The sequence below is a fragment of the Triplophysa rosa genome, linkage group LG16 (genome assembly GCF_024868665.1).
Source record: "Triplophysa rosa linkage group LG16, Trosa_1v2, whole genome shotgun sequence".
Lineage (NCBI taxonomy): Eukaryota > Metazoa > Chordata > Actinopteri > Cypriniformes > Nemacheilidae > Triplophysa > Triplophysa rosa.
Genome location: NC_079905.1, coordinates 4,673,143 through 4,686,203, shown reverse-complemented (window position 1 = coordinate 4,686,203; position 13,061 = coordinate 4,673,143). Strand labels below are relative to the sequence as shown.

The 13,061-nt window shown below is 38.1% G+C and overlaps 2 protein-coding genes across 3 annotated transcripts; both read right to left on the bottom strand.

Annotated features, from left to right (window-relative positions):
* Window positions 1–132: 132 nt before the first annotated feature.
* Window positions 133–3,530, bottom strand: si:ch211-81a5.8 (uncharacterized protein LOC560648 homolog). The gene is made up of 4 exons (XM_057355086.1): window positions 2,303–3,530; window positions 1,622–2,007; window positions 1,436–1,511; window positions 133–1,364 (listed from the first exon to the last, which is right to left on the bottom strand). Exons 2-4 carry the CDS (start codon window positions 1,810–1,812, stop codon window positions 1,218–1,220), a joined length of 414 nt encoding a protein of 137 aa, XP_057211069.1. The 5' UTR covers window positions 1,813–2,007; window positions 2,303–3,530; the 3' UTR covers window positions 133–1,217.
* Window positions 3,531–3,657: 127 nt separating this feature from the next.
* clk2a (CDC-like kinase 2a) lies at window positions 3,658–12,836 on the bottom strand. 2 transcript variants are annotated; one of them, XM_057355083.1, is made up of 13 exons: window positions 12,715–12,836; window positions 10,935–11,134; window positions 10,482–10,737; window positions 9,540–9,630; window positions 8,702–8,768; window positions 8,374–8,490; window positions 6,947–7,113; window positions 6,754–6,848; window positions 6,469–6,598; window positions 5,875–5,957; window positions 4,911–4,990; window positions 4,718–4,808; window positions 3,658–4,577 (listed from the first exon to the last, which is right to left on the bottom strand). In XM_057355083.1, exons 2-13 carry the CDS (start codon window positions 11,132–11,134, stop codon window positions 4,386–4,388), a joined length of 1,569 nt encoding a protein of 522 aa, XP_057211066.1. In that variant the 5' UTR covers window positions 12,715–12,836; the 3' UTR covers window positions 3,658–4,385. The 2 variants fall into 2 exon arrangements, with proteins under 2 accessions (XP_057211066.1, XP_057211068.1); XM_057355085.1 differs by lacking the exons at window positions 9,540–9,630; window positions 10,935–11,134; window positions 12,715–12,836 and having other exon boundaries at window positions 10,482–10,588.
* Window positions 12,837–13,061: the final 225 nt, after the last annotated feature.

Sequence of the window (13,061 nt, the reverse complement as noted above, 5' to 3'; positions counted from 1 at the left end):
ATATATTTAATTATATTAGCCTAATGTAATTAATATAATCAAATATTACGATTTTTTATTTATTTAAGAGTTTTTTAGCTACATGAATATGCAACAATTGAACATTTTAATATTCTATATGTGTTTGTTTTGATTAAGTAATTAATATGATACATTTAACTCAAATATTAAAAAAAGTTATTTGATAAATATATTTCAATAAATATAATACAAACTTTTAAAAAATAGTTATTTAGGTTTTATTTCAGAATTTTTCAGCTACATGAATATGCATAATGTAGCTATGGAAATAAATATTCTGTTACCATTTACTCACCCTTTTGTTATTTCAAACCTGTATGACTTTCTTTCTTCTGCAGAACACGAAAGAAGATATTTTGAAAAATGTTTTTAACTGGACCCCATTCACTTGCATTGCAAAATATCTTCTTTTGTGTTCTGCAGAAGGAAGAAAGTCATACAGGTTTGAAATGACAAGATATGATTTTTTGGTGAACTATCACTTTAATATGATCTATTTAACTCAAATATGAATAATAATTTCAAGGTTAAATAACATTGTTCATGTTTATATTACCTTGTTGTTTTGAGAGGAAATAAAATCAAAATGGGATACCGGAGGATTTAAGCATTATTGTTCCAGAATATGTGGATTCGGGTTTGGTGTACTTCTGTACTTGTGCAGTCCCCTATGATCACTCGCATCATGATGTCGGCCTACAGTTGAGTATGTGTCTCTTAGATTTGGTGTCTTGTTTCGACCCCATCAATTCTCCAAAGTGCCGGATATCGTGTTGCCAGATCCGTGCATAAGTCAGATGCTTTACCTTGATGAAAATAATTAAACACATGGCCTACTTGTTATCCGTATATCCTACACATAGGACGAGCCGTGTGCTATTGTAGTTTAACTTCAGTAAAAACAAATTCAAAGTTTGATCCTTAAACTCAAAACATTTATAAATAACAAAAGTTTACAAAAAGGTAAAAATGCTTATAAATCACATACTTTTGTATACATTGAAAAAGATATATGAATCAATATATATGAATCAAAGAACTACCTGTAGATACATTAAATAAATGTCACTTCAACAGCCTTGGTAGGACTTAAGTTTGCAATATAACAATAATAAAGGATAAGGTGAGAAACTGGACGAGGATGATCAAAGATGTCACGTGATCAGATTTACAGTCATTTGAATTATCTTCTGTCATCACATGACTTTACATTGATCTGCACTTGCTGGTGTTGGCATGGAAGACTGTGCTCCACCCATGTTGAGACTGAGCCCTTGGAAGGCACCAAAAAGAGAGTCATCATTTTTGGTGGCCGTCTTGCTTTGTGTCCTCTGTACAGGTGGCTGAAAATAAACCATAAGTTAGTCTGCCATGTTTCTGGAAAAATACAAATCTGACTTAAAGGCAAACGCACCTTTGAGAAACGATGTGGACTTCTGTCTGCGGCTCTCTCCGCACTCTTCTGCGCAAACTTCACTTGCCTCAATTTCCTGTAAAGAAAAGTTGCATTTAAACTTCGTCAAAGATCACCAATTGGTTGAATAGTGGTTTATTTGAAGATGTGTTTAGAAGCGTATTGTTGTCCAGCTTTAGCACTTGCCTTTCCCTGTGCAGTTCTGCTTGGTAGGCCCTTATCCAAGAAGAGTCGTGTGCGGTCTGACCGTAGCAACAGGGCGCGCTCTTCCTCCGGACCGTCTTGTTTTTCCGACTGAACCCGTCCTGAACCCCTGATAGGCAGCTGGTCATCTGTCGGAAGGGGGCTCGCAGGGATTTCTTCACCACAGAGGTCATCTCTTCTTAAGCGCGTTTATTCCCAGCAGTGTTAAATCACTGCTGCACTGTGTATGTTGGAGCTTTTTTTAAGACGCAGTTCAGATATTTCAATAATTTCCTAATGAATAATGTTCAGATTTCCATATCCCAGCCTAATAAATAAATAAATGTAAGATAAATAGATAAATGTGCAGGCTGCATTGACACCAGAACCTAGAAAAGACACATACACAACTTAAAAGTATATTCTCATTTAGCTCTGTTAACTGAAAATTAAATCTTTATTTATGGTTAATTTTTAAATAATAAATAAAGCTCCATTCTTTCTCCATATGTACATTCTCATATACAGGTAGCTCTATAGAATAGAATACGTGTAACAATTTAACATCTTCATCTTGTAAATACAGTTACTTAAAATAATAAAATAAAATATGCTTAATTCTTTACGCACAATGAAATGATCAATAGCACAACAAGCATTACAAATTATAAATGTCACATATACCCAATAATCGCCGAAAGTCTTGACGTCCAAACTCTTGATGTATCGGCTGATGTACTGTGTTCTTGATCTGCATGTTTTTAAACCCGTCTCACTCCGTACATCTGCCCTCAGCTAATCACCCAATGACGTCATTCTTTATAAGCACATTAGCTTCACAGGCATGTGAGAGAGGAACGATATTGACACTATGCTTTTGAGAATACAAATATGTTTAAGCATATTGTAGCATAGTGAGGCTGACTGACTACATTTCTTTAAATGTTTTGGGGCAAAAGTTAAACACCTATTTTATGAATATTGATCTTAACAGATTAAGGGCCAAAATCTTTCCTTCACAGATAGGAAGGAGGGAAAACAGATGGAGGATGGTAACACACAAGGAAGTTGTGAATGAAGTCAGTCTGTCTCACTAAAACAAATCTGCATCTTATGAAACAGACCTAAAACCTGTCACTGTTAATAAACAATATAGTCAAGCATAGTTTGATTGTTTTTTTCAAGAGCTTTGGGACATTTCATGGTTTTATTCTGCTTTCTGTGTCCACAACATTACAGAAAAGATCACGATGTCCCATGTCCTGATGAGGGCCCACTGACGTACCTTATAGTTTATTCAACTTTTCGAGCCAAGAAATGGTGAACTAATAACAATTTCTTTTGCAAAAATTGTATGTAGGTGTGATGTTGGTTAAATGTGTTTCGGTTCCCAGATTCACTTGACAACAGGTCCCAACACACGCTTTAAATCACTGTAGTAGATCAAGTTCTAGTAACGTGATGTCTTCTAAATAAAGCTTGCCGTCTGATCAGACAAAAGGTTTTAGGAAAGCTCTACAGCAAGTGATCACCTCAACACTAAGCCATAGCCTTCTAAATCTTTTGGCCAGGAATGAATACAGTCTCTGTGAATTACTGGATTTAGGTCTTGTGTCCTTAGGGCCGGACAAATAAAAACATCTGCTTACTAACCCAACGTCAGTGTTTTAACTAAAGGTGATGAAAAATAAGCCTACAGTTAAATGGTCCCCTTATATTCACTCAAATTAATGACCGGAACAGGAGGCCATGATCTACCAGCTTCGAAACATCTTAGAACACCTTTAAAGAAAAACGTGACCAATGGCACTACAAGTTTCCATAAAATACAAACTACAAAGCATCAGTTTTTCTAAATTCAGGTTAAATCAAATCAGAAATGTCCAACTAAGCGTTATACATTTTAATTCATATTGATACATATGCAAAGAAAATCATATGCACGCAACAATCCACATAGAAAGGACATGACAAGATCTTTGTGAACGTAAAAACATTTTGCCTGGGGAGCCGCTGTGAAAACAAGTTCACAACACGGAGACAGACAGGACCTTTATTCTAGAGTCACAACATATTTATTCATATTTACACATTTATACAAAGACACAAAAAGAGATGTCCGGGTAGACCTAAATAAATACTGTAAACATGTGCTCTTTAGGAAACGAGCACCAGAACACTGCGTGCTCCATTATGTGGTCTGAATTGAAAATAAAGTGTGTGTGTGTATGTGTACTGTAATGCATTTATGATTTATCAGTTTAGGGCTAAAATGCACAAAACGTTTCAGCCCAATAAATTACTACATTGTAACAGTGATTCTTATTATGACGGTCAATTATTTTCAGAATAAAAGGAGTGTTACATTAACAGCGCGCCTACTTCAAACCCCTTAACTGTTGAAAATCATTAGCCACAACTGGCGGATCACTGGAAGAATAAACCTCACGTCTACTCATTGGGGTGCCGCTATTACACAATCCCTCGAATCGTCCGATCAAATATCGGTTAAAGCCTGACAGTTCATGAGATCATTTATAACACTTTTTCTGCTGCACATGAGCGTGTCCTCACATTATGGGAAGATTGAGAAATTAGTTGCAAGCTGTACAACCCTGCAGATCCAGCAGCAGCAAAACTGCTTGAATTGATTTCTCTTGAACTTTGTATAAAGTCAGTCGAACTGCACATCATCTCTCTTGGCTTGCGAGTTCTCAAAGTTTTTTGGCATAAGAGACGTTGGTTGATGCTAAATGCATTTTATTTGTCACCGGCTGATGTCACGATTGCCCTCCCAACTCTTGCCGGCGCTCTGCTCGGCAGCAGTTGCATTGCTCTGGAAAAAGGGATGTCTCAGGGAAGCAGCGAGAGTGATGCGTTTTGCTGGCTCGTACTCCAGCATGCTCTCTATAAGATCAAAGAGTTGGTGATGCTCTTCAGCTTCAGAGAGAAGATATCTCTGTAAGAAAGAGGGAAAGAAAATTATCCAACAGCCATGAGTATACCACACCCTCACACATTTACATAAACACCTATTTAGTATTCCACAGTTCCAGACGAATTTTCAAATAATATGCTTCCTCAGCAAGCTTGACTCACCCGTAAAGGTTTGCAGTTTTCTCGGACGTATCTACCTGCTGAGGAGTTGTCATCCCAGTCCAGTCGTCCACGATAAAAGTATTTCTGTTTCCTGTGGTAGGGATCATTGTTTTGGTATTTTAGCATGAGTAGCATTTTATAATGAATGACATGGAAACTAAAGCTTAAATAAGATGCTTAGTCACAAATTTACCTAGTCTTACGAATCATCCTAGATGGAACAGGGCCCAAAATCCTCTCCATCATGGCTAAATGCTCCCGATTATCATGCGTCTGAGAAAAATCACAAAAAAATCAGCACCAAACACTATTTGTCATCAAAAAAAAAAGGCTTAAAGAATGGATAAATTACAATGCATTGCAATATTAAAGCAAAAATAAGTAGAATGGTTGAAAATTTCTTAAACATTACTGGAAATAATGACGTGTTCCCATCAGCCTAGATATAGAGTAGAGATGCACCGATTGCAATTTTCTTTGCCGATTCCGATTTCCAATTTTATTAAAAGTGAAACCTGCCGATTCCGATTTTTGCCGATTCCGATTTTCTATCCACAAACTATAATTGACAGTAGTATACTGTATATAAAACCATAACTTTTCTTCAATACACATTTTTTTTATTTTCATTGAATAAATGATTGAAAGTTACAATTTCCCCAAATTTCCCTAAATGCAGTTCTCCAAGCTGCATTAAATTACAGAATCTTCTCTTTCCCAAACAACTCTTAAATTGAAGAACTCTGTGACTGAAAAGAAGTACAAATAATAAAATATAACTTAATTTACCTTTTTCATTTTTGTACTCATCTCACAAAAGTCTAAGATAACAATAAAATACTTCGACGTGAGACTGACCGGCCGATCATACGAAAAAACCGGCCGATTCCGGTCTCTGGCCGGTCAATCGGTGCACCTCTAATATAGAGCTGTACTGAGTGACCACACGTAACGTGACTCTCTAATGATCACACATACAAAGTTGGAATGGCAGGTGCTGTGCTTTAATGTGGATGTGTGGACACCTGTAACCTTGTGGTTGAATTCTACCTGATCTTAAGCTACTTAAACATAAGAATGACTGTGTAGAGCTGCTGCCAAGATTTCGATAAGTGGTGAGAATAAACAGAAAGCAGTTATAGATGTAGACTTTGTACCTGAAAAAGAGTAAAGCCGAGGTAGTATTCAAAGAGAATGCAGCCAATACTCCACACGTCACACGGCTGACTCCAACCCAGCTCTGAAAGAGAGAGAGAGAGCAGTTCGGAGAACGGCTTTGAACTAGGAAGTCATCTAGTGGCAATGTCCAGGTAATGCATTAGAATACTGTGAATACACAGCACCACAGTCTCTGTAGCAAATTTAGCAAAAACACCAACAGAAATGTATCGAAAAAGGACCTTACATTTTACAAACCCGACATGAAAACAGATAGAGGTGAACATCTGATTCAAATTCACGCAAACTCCAAATCAGTCTCAATGTAATCAACAGAACACCTCGTAACACATTAAGGCTGGGCATCTGCTTGCATGGTAACCAGTCATACTTTTGTATATTCCCAGCAGTCTGCTGAATGAAGTCACTGTGTCTCTAGCTGATTCTAATTAAATATCTTGCAGTGGAAAGGAAGAAAGTAGTCTGCTCCACTACTACAGTCATTAACTCATTCTTCACCTATAACAAAAGCTGCAATCATGTAATAAAAAATAAAGGATGCCGATTGGTCAAGGAAGCACAAACATTCTTACCCAGAATCACTTCTGGGGCTCTGTAGTGTCGGGTAGAGACAATGGTGCTGTGGTGCTCGTGATCAAATGTAGCGCTGCCGAAATCCACCACCCTCACTGCTGTGTTCTTTATAGTACGCTCATCACGCTTCTAGAGAGAAAGACAGACAGATAGAGGTCATACATCATATTTAATTGTTTTAATCTACTAACGAAAGTATACTGATTGTTTTCATTTCAAAAAGCCAAATATTAGCCAATTAACTTATTGGTTTATTTCAAAGCTAATGAAAAACTCATCATCACCTTCTCCACATTGTACGTGATTGCAAAATCAGAGTTGACAAACAGGATATTTTCTGGTTTCAGGTCTGTGTGTGTCAGCTTGTTCTCATGTAAAACTGCAAAGGAGAGAAACATCAAAATCAGCATTTTCAAATAGATTTTGTCTAGCCAGAATGCTGGTCTATAATGAAGAGTATTTGTGTGTTAGACTTACATTTGACAGCCAGGCAGATCTGGTAGGCCATGTCTCTCACTTGGCTGATGGGGTAGGGCAGGTAATTGTTTTCTTTGAGGAAGTCGAAAGTGCTGAGAGCCAGTAGCTCAAAACTGATACACATATGGCCGTGATAGTCGAACCAGTCAAACATCTGCACACACAAGCTGAGAAAGGACAGGGGAGTTAAGACTTGTGTTAAGTGGTCATTGGTCTATTGTGAGATTAATTTGTGCCTGGAGTCCATATACTTGAAGATTTAAAAAAACATGTATTTGACAAAGTCTTATGCAAAGAGCCTAGGGCTGGACAATAATTCAATAACAATATCTATCATGAAAGAATTAATTTCAATAACGGTGATATGATTTTTAAACACATTTTCGGTATTTCAATATACATTACACGTCCGGGTCCGAGCCCTTGCTCTGCTCCGCGGCTAATGGTGTTATGGAACGGCACACCGTCGTGCCCCAGTATAAACCTATAGTTTAAGTTTAACATTAATCATTTTTGTACATAAATTCATTTACAAAAACGGATCTGCAACTTACTAATGCTTATTAAAGCGACGCAGCCGGACATCAACCGTATGCACGCAGAAATTCATGTCTGCACGGGTCTGCGTTTCCTTTTTACAGCATCCAGCCGTGCACTACATATTCATTGATTAACGATTAAGAGCTCAAAACAGCTCAAACTGAATAAACTCAAACTGAATAAAAATAAAGTTAAATGTGGCCCATCCTGCGTCGGGAGTAAACTTGGAACCTGATCGAGCACGCGCATACATAAGGTACGCTTCCGACACGCGGCGATGTGCTTCTCGTCTGGCGGTTAAATCTCATTTCGTCTTAAATACACATTTTGTCGGAAAATAAACACAAACAAGTTTAAACAGTTCTCAATTTCAATTTTGAGGACAGAATGACAAATTTCGTATAGTTTTTTATGGCTAAGAAACTGAAGCATACTGTATGAAAGACACTGAAACTAATTTAAATGGTTCTTAATGTCAACTTGCAGGAGAGCATGGCAAATCTAGTATAAAGTTTTGACCAAAAAAAAAAAAAAACTGGAAGTAAAGTCATACATAAAACTCAGTGGACATTAATAAATGAAGATGATTAATTTACAGTAGATGAATATGTCAAAAGCAGGTAATGGGACGCCTGTGTCCCAGTAGAGCTTTGAAGATACGCCCATGCACATTTTTAATGGATTTAAATCATTTAGAGAAGTTATCCTCTCTTTTATTGGTAACATGATTCTAATATTTGATACTTACACAAGGTAAAAAAAATCTTTCATTTTGCTTTTTGTAATATTGTTCATATCGTTATCGGAATGATAGTTTCGACCGAAATATATTTCAATATAAATTTTGGCCATATCGTCCAGCCCTAAAAGAGCCAGGTGCAACTCACTTGTTATTTTCAGGATCCTTTTCATTGATTCTTTCCAGTACGTTAATTTCCAGCCGTGCTGCTTCTTTGTACTTCTCCACGTTTTTGATGATCTTTAGAGCGACATGAGCTCCACCTCTGTAACAAAGCAAAAACATTTCACACAATGAGAGGGTCTGTACAACCGAGTTCTTTGTCTGTTGTAGGATTAGTCTAGTAAAGTCCATACTATATATGCATAAAATACAACGTGTATTTTAACAGCTATGCAACATTTTTTGGTTTGAAGTTTGTACTACAGCAGTTATGTAATAATGCTGCTGATTGGTTGCTAGGTAACGACACTCACCTGCGATGATCAATACATTGCATCACCCTCCCGAAGGTGCCCTCACCCAAAGTGCTGACGATCTCATCTAAGAGACACACAGAGAGGAAAAGTAGAAAAGGGGAGAGGAGATGCAAAGACGGTATTTAGAAAGTGGATGTAATCAAAAATCTAATTCAACGAAAAGCTTTCCTAAAATCTCATTTCTAACTACAGCTATTCGTTCAGGTAAACTAAAAAACAAAAACATTAAAACGCACACACACTCGTTAATTAAACACTGAAACAGTCTGTGCTTCATAAAAAAAAAAGAAACACAGACTCTGCCTTAATGGCAAACTGATGTACTATGCTTCAAAAACGAATCGATTTACAAAACAGAACATTAACCAATTCTAACTACCGTTAACTAAGATGGATTGAAATTTTTCGCCAAATTAAACGAGTTTAATCAAAATGACGTAAGAGCGATACACGTCTTGTTGCAGTCAAATAAATGCTTAAACAAGAACTTAACTCCGATTTTACAACCTAATAAATAATATATAGTGGGAACCTAGTCAAAAAATTTAAGAAAAAAAGGTAAGTCCTCGAGGACATGTCTAAGCATTCCTGCAAATCATCTACACATCAAACACCCCCCCATCCCCATTGAAAAAAATAAATAAGAGAAATCTACGACATATTCAACATGCTTTCCCCCTTGCCTATTCTGGCAAAAGGGGAGAACATACGGCATCATCACCACGGTCAAGATCATGACCTCCTGCCCTCCCCTGTGTGTGTCTGCTGTGTGCTGGTACTGATAGGGAGAAAGGTTACGATATAGGAGTAGAGGAGTAGTAGTGGCAGTGTGTACATCTCTCTTGTAGGACGTCGCCACTCCGACAGATCAGGTGACCTTCCTCGTCGTCCCTCACACACAGTGCCCGTGTCCCGCTGTCACTCCGCTGCTTTCGGGCCCCGGCCAGGGTCACAGGTCAGGTCACGTCACGACCGCAGAGGGAGGAGGGGAGGTGGGCGGAGCGGGGAGAGTGGAGGGGGCAGCCGTGGCCACAGCGACGAGCAGTGTCGTAGTTGTTGTAGGTAGATTTGGTGGTCATTGGGCGAATCGTATGACACCACGTGAGGAGATATATATAACGATAGGGATATAGTGCAAGGGATCAAGTCAAAGAAAAATCATTTTAACCCCTCCCTTCTTGCTTTCATTCAAACTTCCCCTCATTCCTCTGCCTAGCAGCACTGACAGAGAGTCACAAAAAGCAACCTGCATCAACATTTACTCATAAGAGCACGAGTAAAGGCATTGACAAATCACACAACCATCAATCCATAACATCTCAAAACAAACAGGTTGCTCTAATGTGTGCAAGCAAATAAAAACAGCTCAAATTTAGAAACTACTATTTATCATTTCTTCTTTACAATCTCGAGACTGTGTGAAAGATGTATAAAGGTGTGTAAAAAGATTGTGAGTTAGGCGATAAATATTACAAACACTGATGCTTCATGTAATAGTAATCCATACTAATTAAATGCCATTAATCATAATTATTATTATTATTTACGCCTAGAATTCCTACATCAGGATTACCAGAAACACTTTTACGGTTATCACTATTAAAACTGTCAAAACGTCAACTAAAAGAAAAACGTAAAACAAAGGGAGTTCATACTTACCAACTCCTGGGGCTGTGGAAAAGAAAAGTGTCATGGAGAAAGAGAAGCAGAAGAGCAGAGGTGGAGAAAGAAAGAATTGGGGAAGGGAAATAGCAGGCTCGGGTGTTGAAGTACTCACCGAGGAGGATGGGCTATAGGACCTGGTTCTACGCCGCCTTCGTTTGTGCTTACGCCTGCTGCCTTTCCTCCTGTAGGAGTCCTCGTGGTCCCGATCGCGTCCCCGGCGGTAGTCGTAGCTGGGCGAGGCATCGCGGGAGTAGTAGTTGCGCGGCGTTCCGTGTTCCTTGTCCCGTTCCCGGCTGTGGTCCTGTCGACGGTAACTATCGCCATAGTGTCTGTCGTATGGCCTGCGGTCTGAAGAGCGATTGTCGTAGCTGCGAAGAGGAGGAATGCTATTTATACAACATGTTTACAGAGTCACAGATAAAGTCATTTTGGTGCCAGAGATTGAGATGATTACTTTGTCATTTGCAATTACTGTTAAATTGACAAACAAAAGCATTGATATGCATTACAAATTTTGTCAATTCCAAATTATGCATTGTTGAGGTTCTCCAAAAATGAAACATACCTCCTGGATCGTGCATAGCCACCCTCCAGCCTGTGTCCCCTCCCTCTCCTCTCATGTTCACTGCTAGAAGAGAACGAGTGTGAGCGACGGTGTCGAAGTTTTCTCCCTCGCTCTCTGTCTCGATCCCGCTCCCGATATCGATCCTGGTAGCTGCTGTGACTGGCCCTCTCAGAGGACGGGAACCGTCGGGAGTGCGGCATCTGATCATGAATAAGACATCACATAGGTATTAAAAAACCTGACGCTACTTGGCATTGTACCCTTTTCTATAAAGAACGTCATACAGTTCTTCTAAAAAGAAGATATTTCAATTATTAAAAGCAGACATGACCACATTTTCATGAGCCGCTGCAATTGAAGCCACTTAACTTCAACCATCTGAGAACAAACCACGCATAAAACTCCCAGGTAGACCCATCAAAACACACGTTGACAAAAATGTCAAGATGCTTTCATAAAGCACAAGAGTTTGATATTTATACTTGAAGAATTTATATCAAAATTTAGAAATTAAAATAAAAAAATATATAAAGATGTCTTATGCCCTTATATGGACTATCAGTTATTGGCTGTTGACTTCTGTGCTTCTTATAAATGTGTATTATTAAAGGGATAGTTCATCCAAAAATGAAAAATCTGTCATCATTTACTCACCCTCATGTTGTTTCAAACCTGTATAAATATCTTTGTTCCGGTGAACACAGAGAAAGATATTTGGAAGAATGTTGGCAACTTTCAGTTCTGGGACATCATCCACTACCATAGTAGGAAAAAAATATTGTATATTTTGGTTCAGTTGAACACATAATGAGATATTTTGAAGAATTTAGGAAAAAAATGAGTTCTCCGGCACCTTAGACTACCATTTAATTCTTCCTACTATGGTAGTCAATGAAGTCCCGTAACTGAAAATTACTAACATTCTTCCAAATATATTTCTTTGTGTTCAGCGGAACAAAGTCATTTATACAGGTATGAAATTGCTTGAGTAAATGATGACAGTATTTTCATTTTTGGGTGAAACTGTTATCCCTTTAATGATGGGACACTGAAGTTACTTGGGCAGGGCCATAAATGAAAGAATATAAAATTATTTTTAGGTACACATATTTCTATTGTCAATTTTGTATCATGTGGTATCCTGCATAGGATATTATAAGAATACACTCAATTACTGGGCTATGGAAAGTGTTTACTTTTAAAGCTGTATTGTGGTTATTTATATATTTACATATAAATAAGTGCATTGCTAAGAAGGGATAAACATCGACACGAATGCATTACAGCCACTTTAACGACAACCGTTGACGCCTTCATTACTATCATATCAAGTTTTATGTCATTCGAGACAACTTCTATATTTAGTTGCCAAACTGCACATGCACACGAAGCAAAAATATCTCAATTACCTCGAATTTACTAACAGTGATTACTATCAACAAAAATAAACGACATAAGTTATTTGTCCACGACCCTCGAGTTGTTGTTGTTTAACCATCAACCCTCTGAACAATGTAACGGCAGGGACGTCATATGGAGGTGACTGGATGGTTTAAAATGTGGGTAACGTCGACACATTACACGTAACTTAATCGTACATTTTTAATAAGAAAGTTGAAAGAAAATCGCCTTATATTTTGCTAGCTGACTAGGTGCTCGACGGCCATTTTGAGATCTTCAAACCTTCAACGGGCCATTTCGGAAACACTCGATTTTGGGGAGTAATACGGTTGAGATTGGGTCAGAATAGGAAACGGAAAGAATAATATCGTGTAATCACCGTTTTTGCAGCCAGCCCTGTCCGTTTATCCCAAAGAAAATCCGTGTTGACGCTTCGGCTTCCAATCTCTACTCAAATGCTGAAAAAACACTTCCGGTCCCTCCTCCCGCGGTTTTTTATATGTGCGCGTGCCATTCACTTTCCAACATCATCACGAAGCCCCACGTTTTCGCCAAATATTGTTAACGGGTCATAAATTATATGAATAGTTTGCTTCCAAAATGAGATAACTTAAATTTTTCAAAACTCATGTTATTTATTGCGCATTCCAATTAATATCAATCCAACTGCAGTTGGTTTGTTTTGATTTAAGCCTTGATAACTCAAAAAATATAGCTAACTAACAC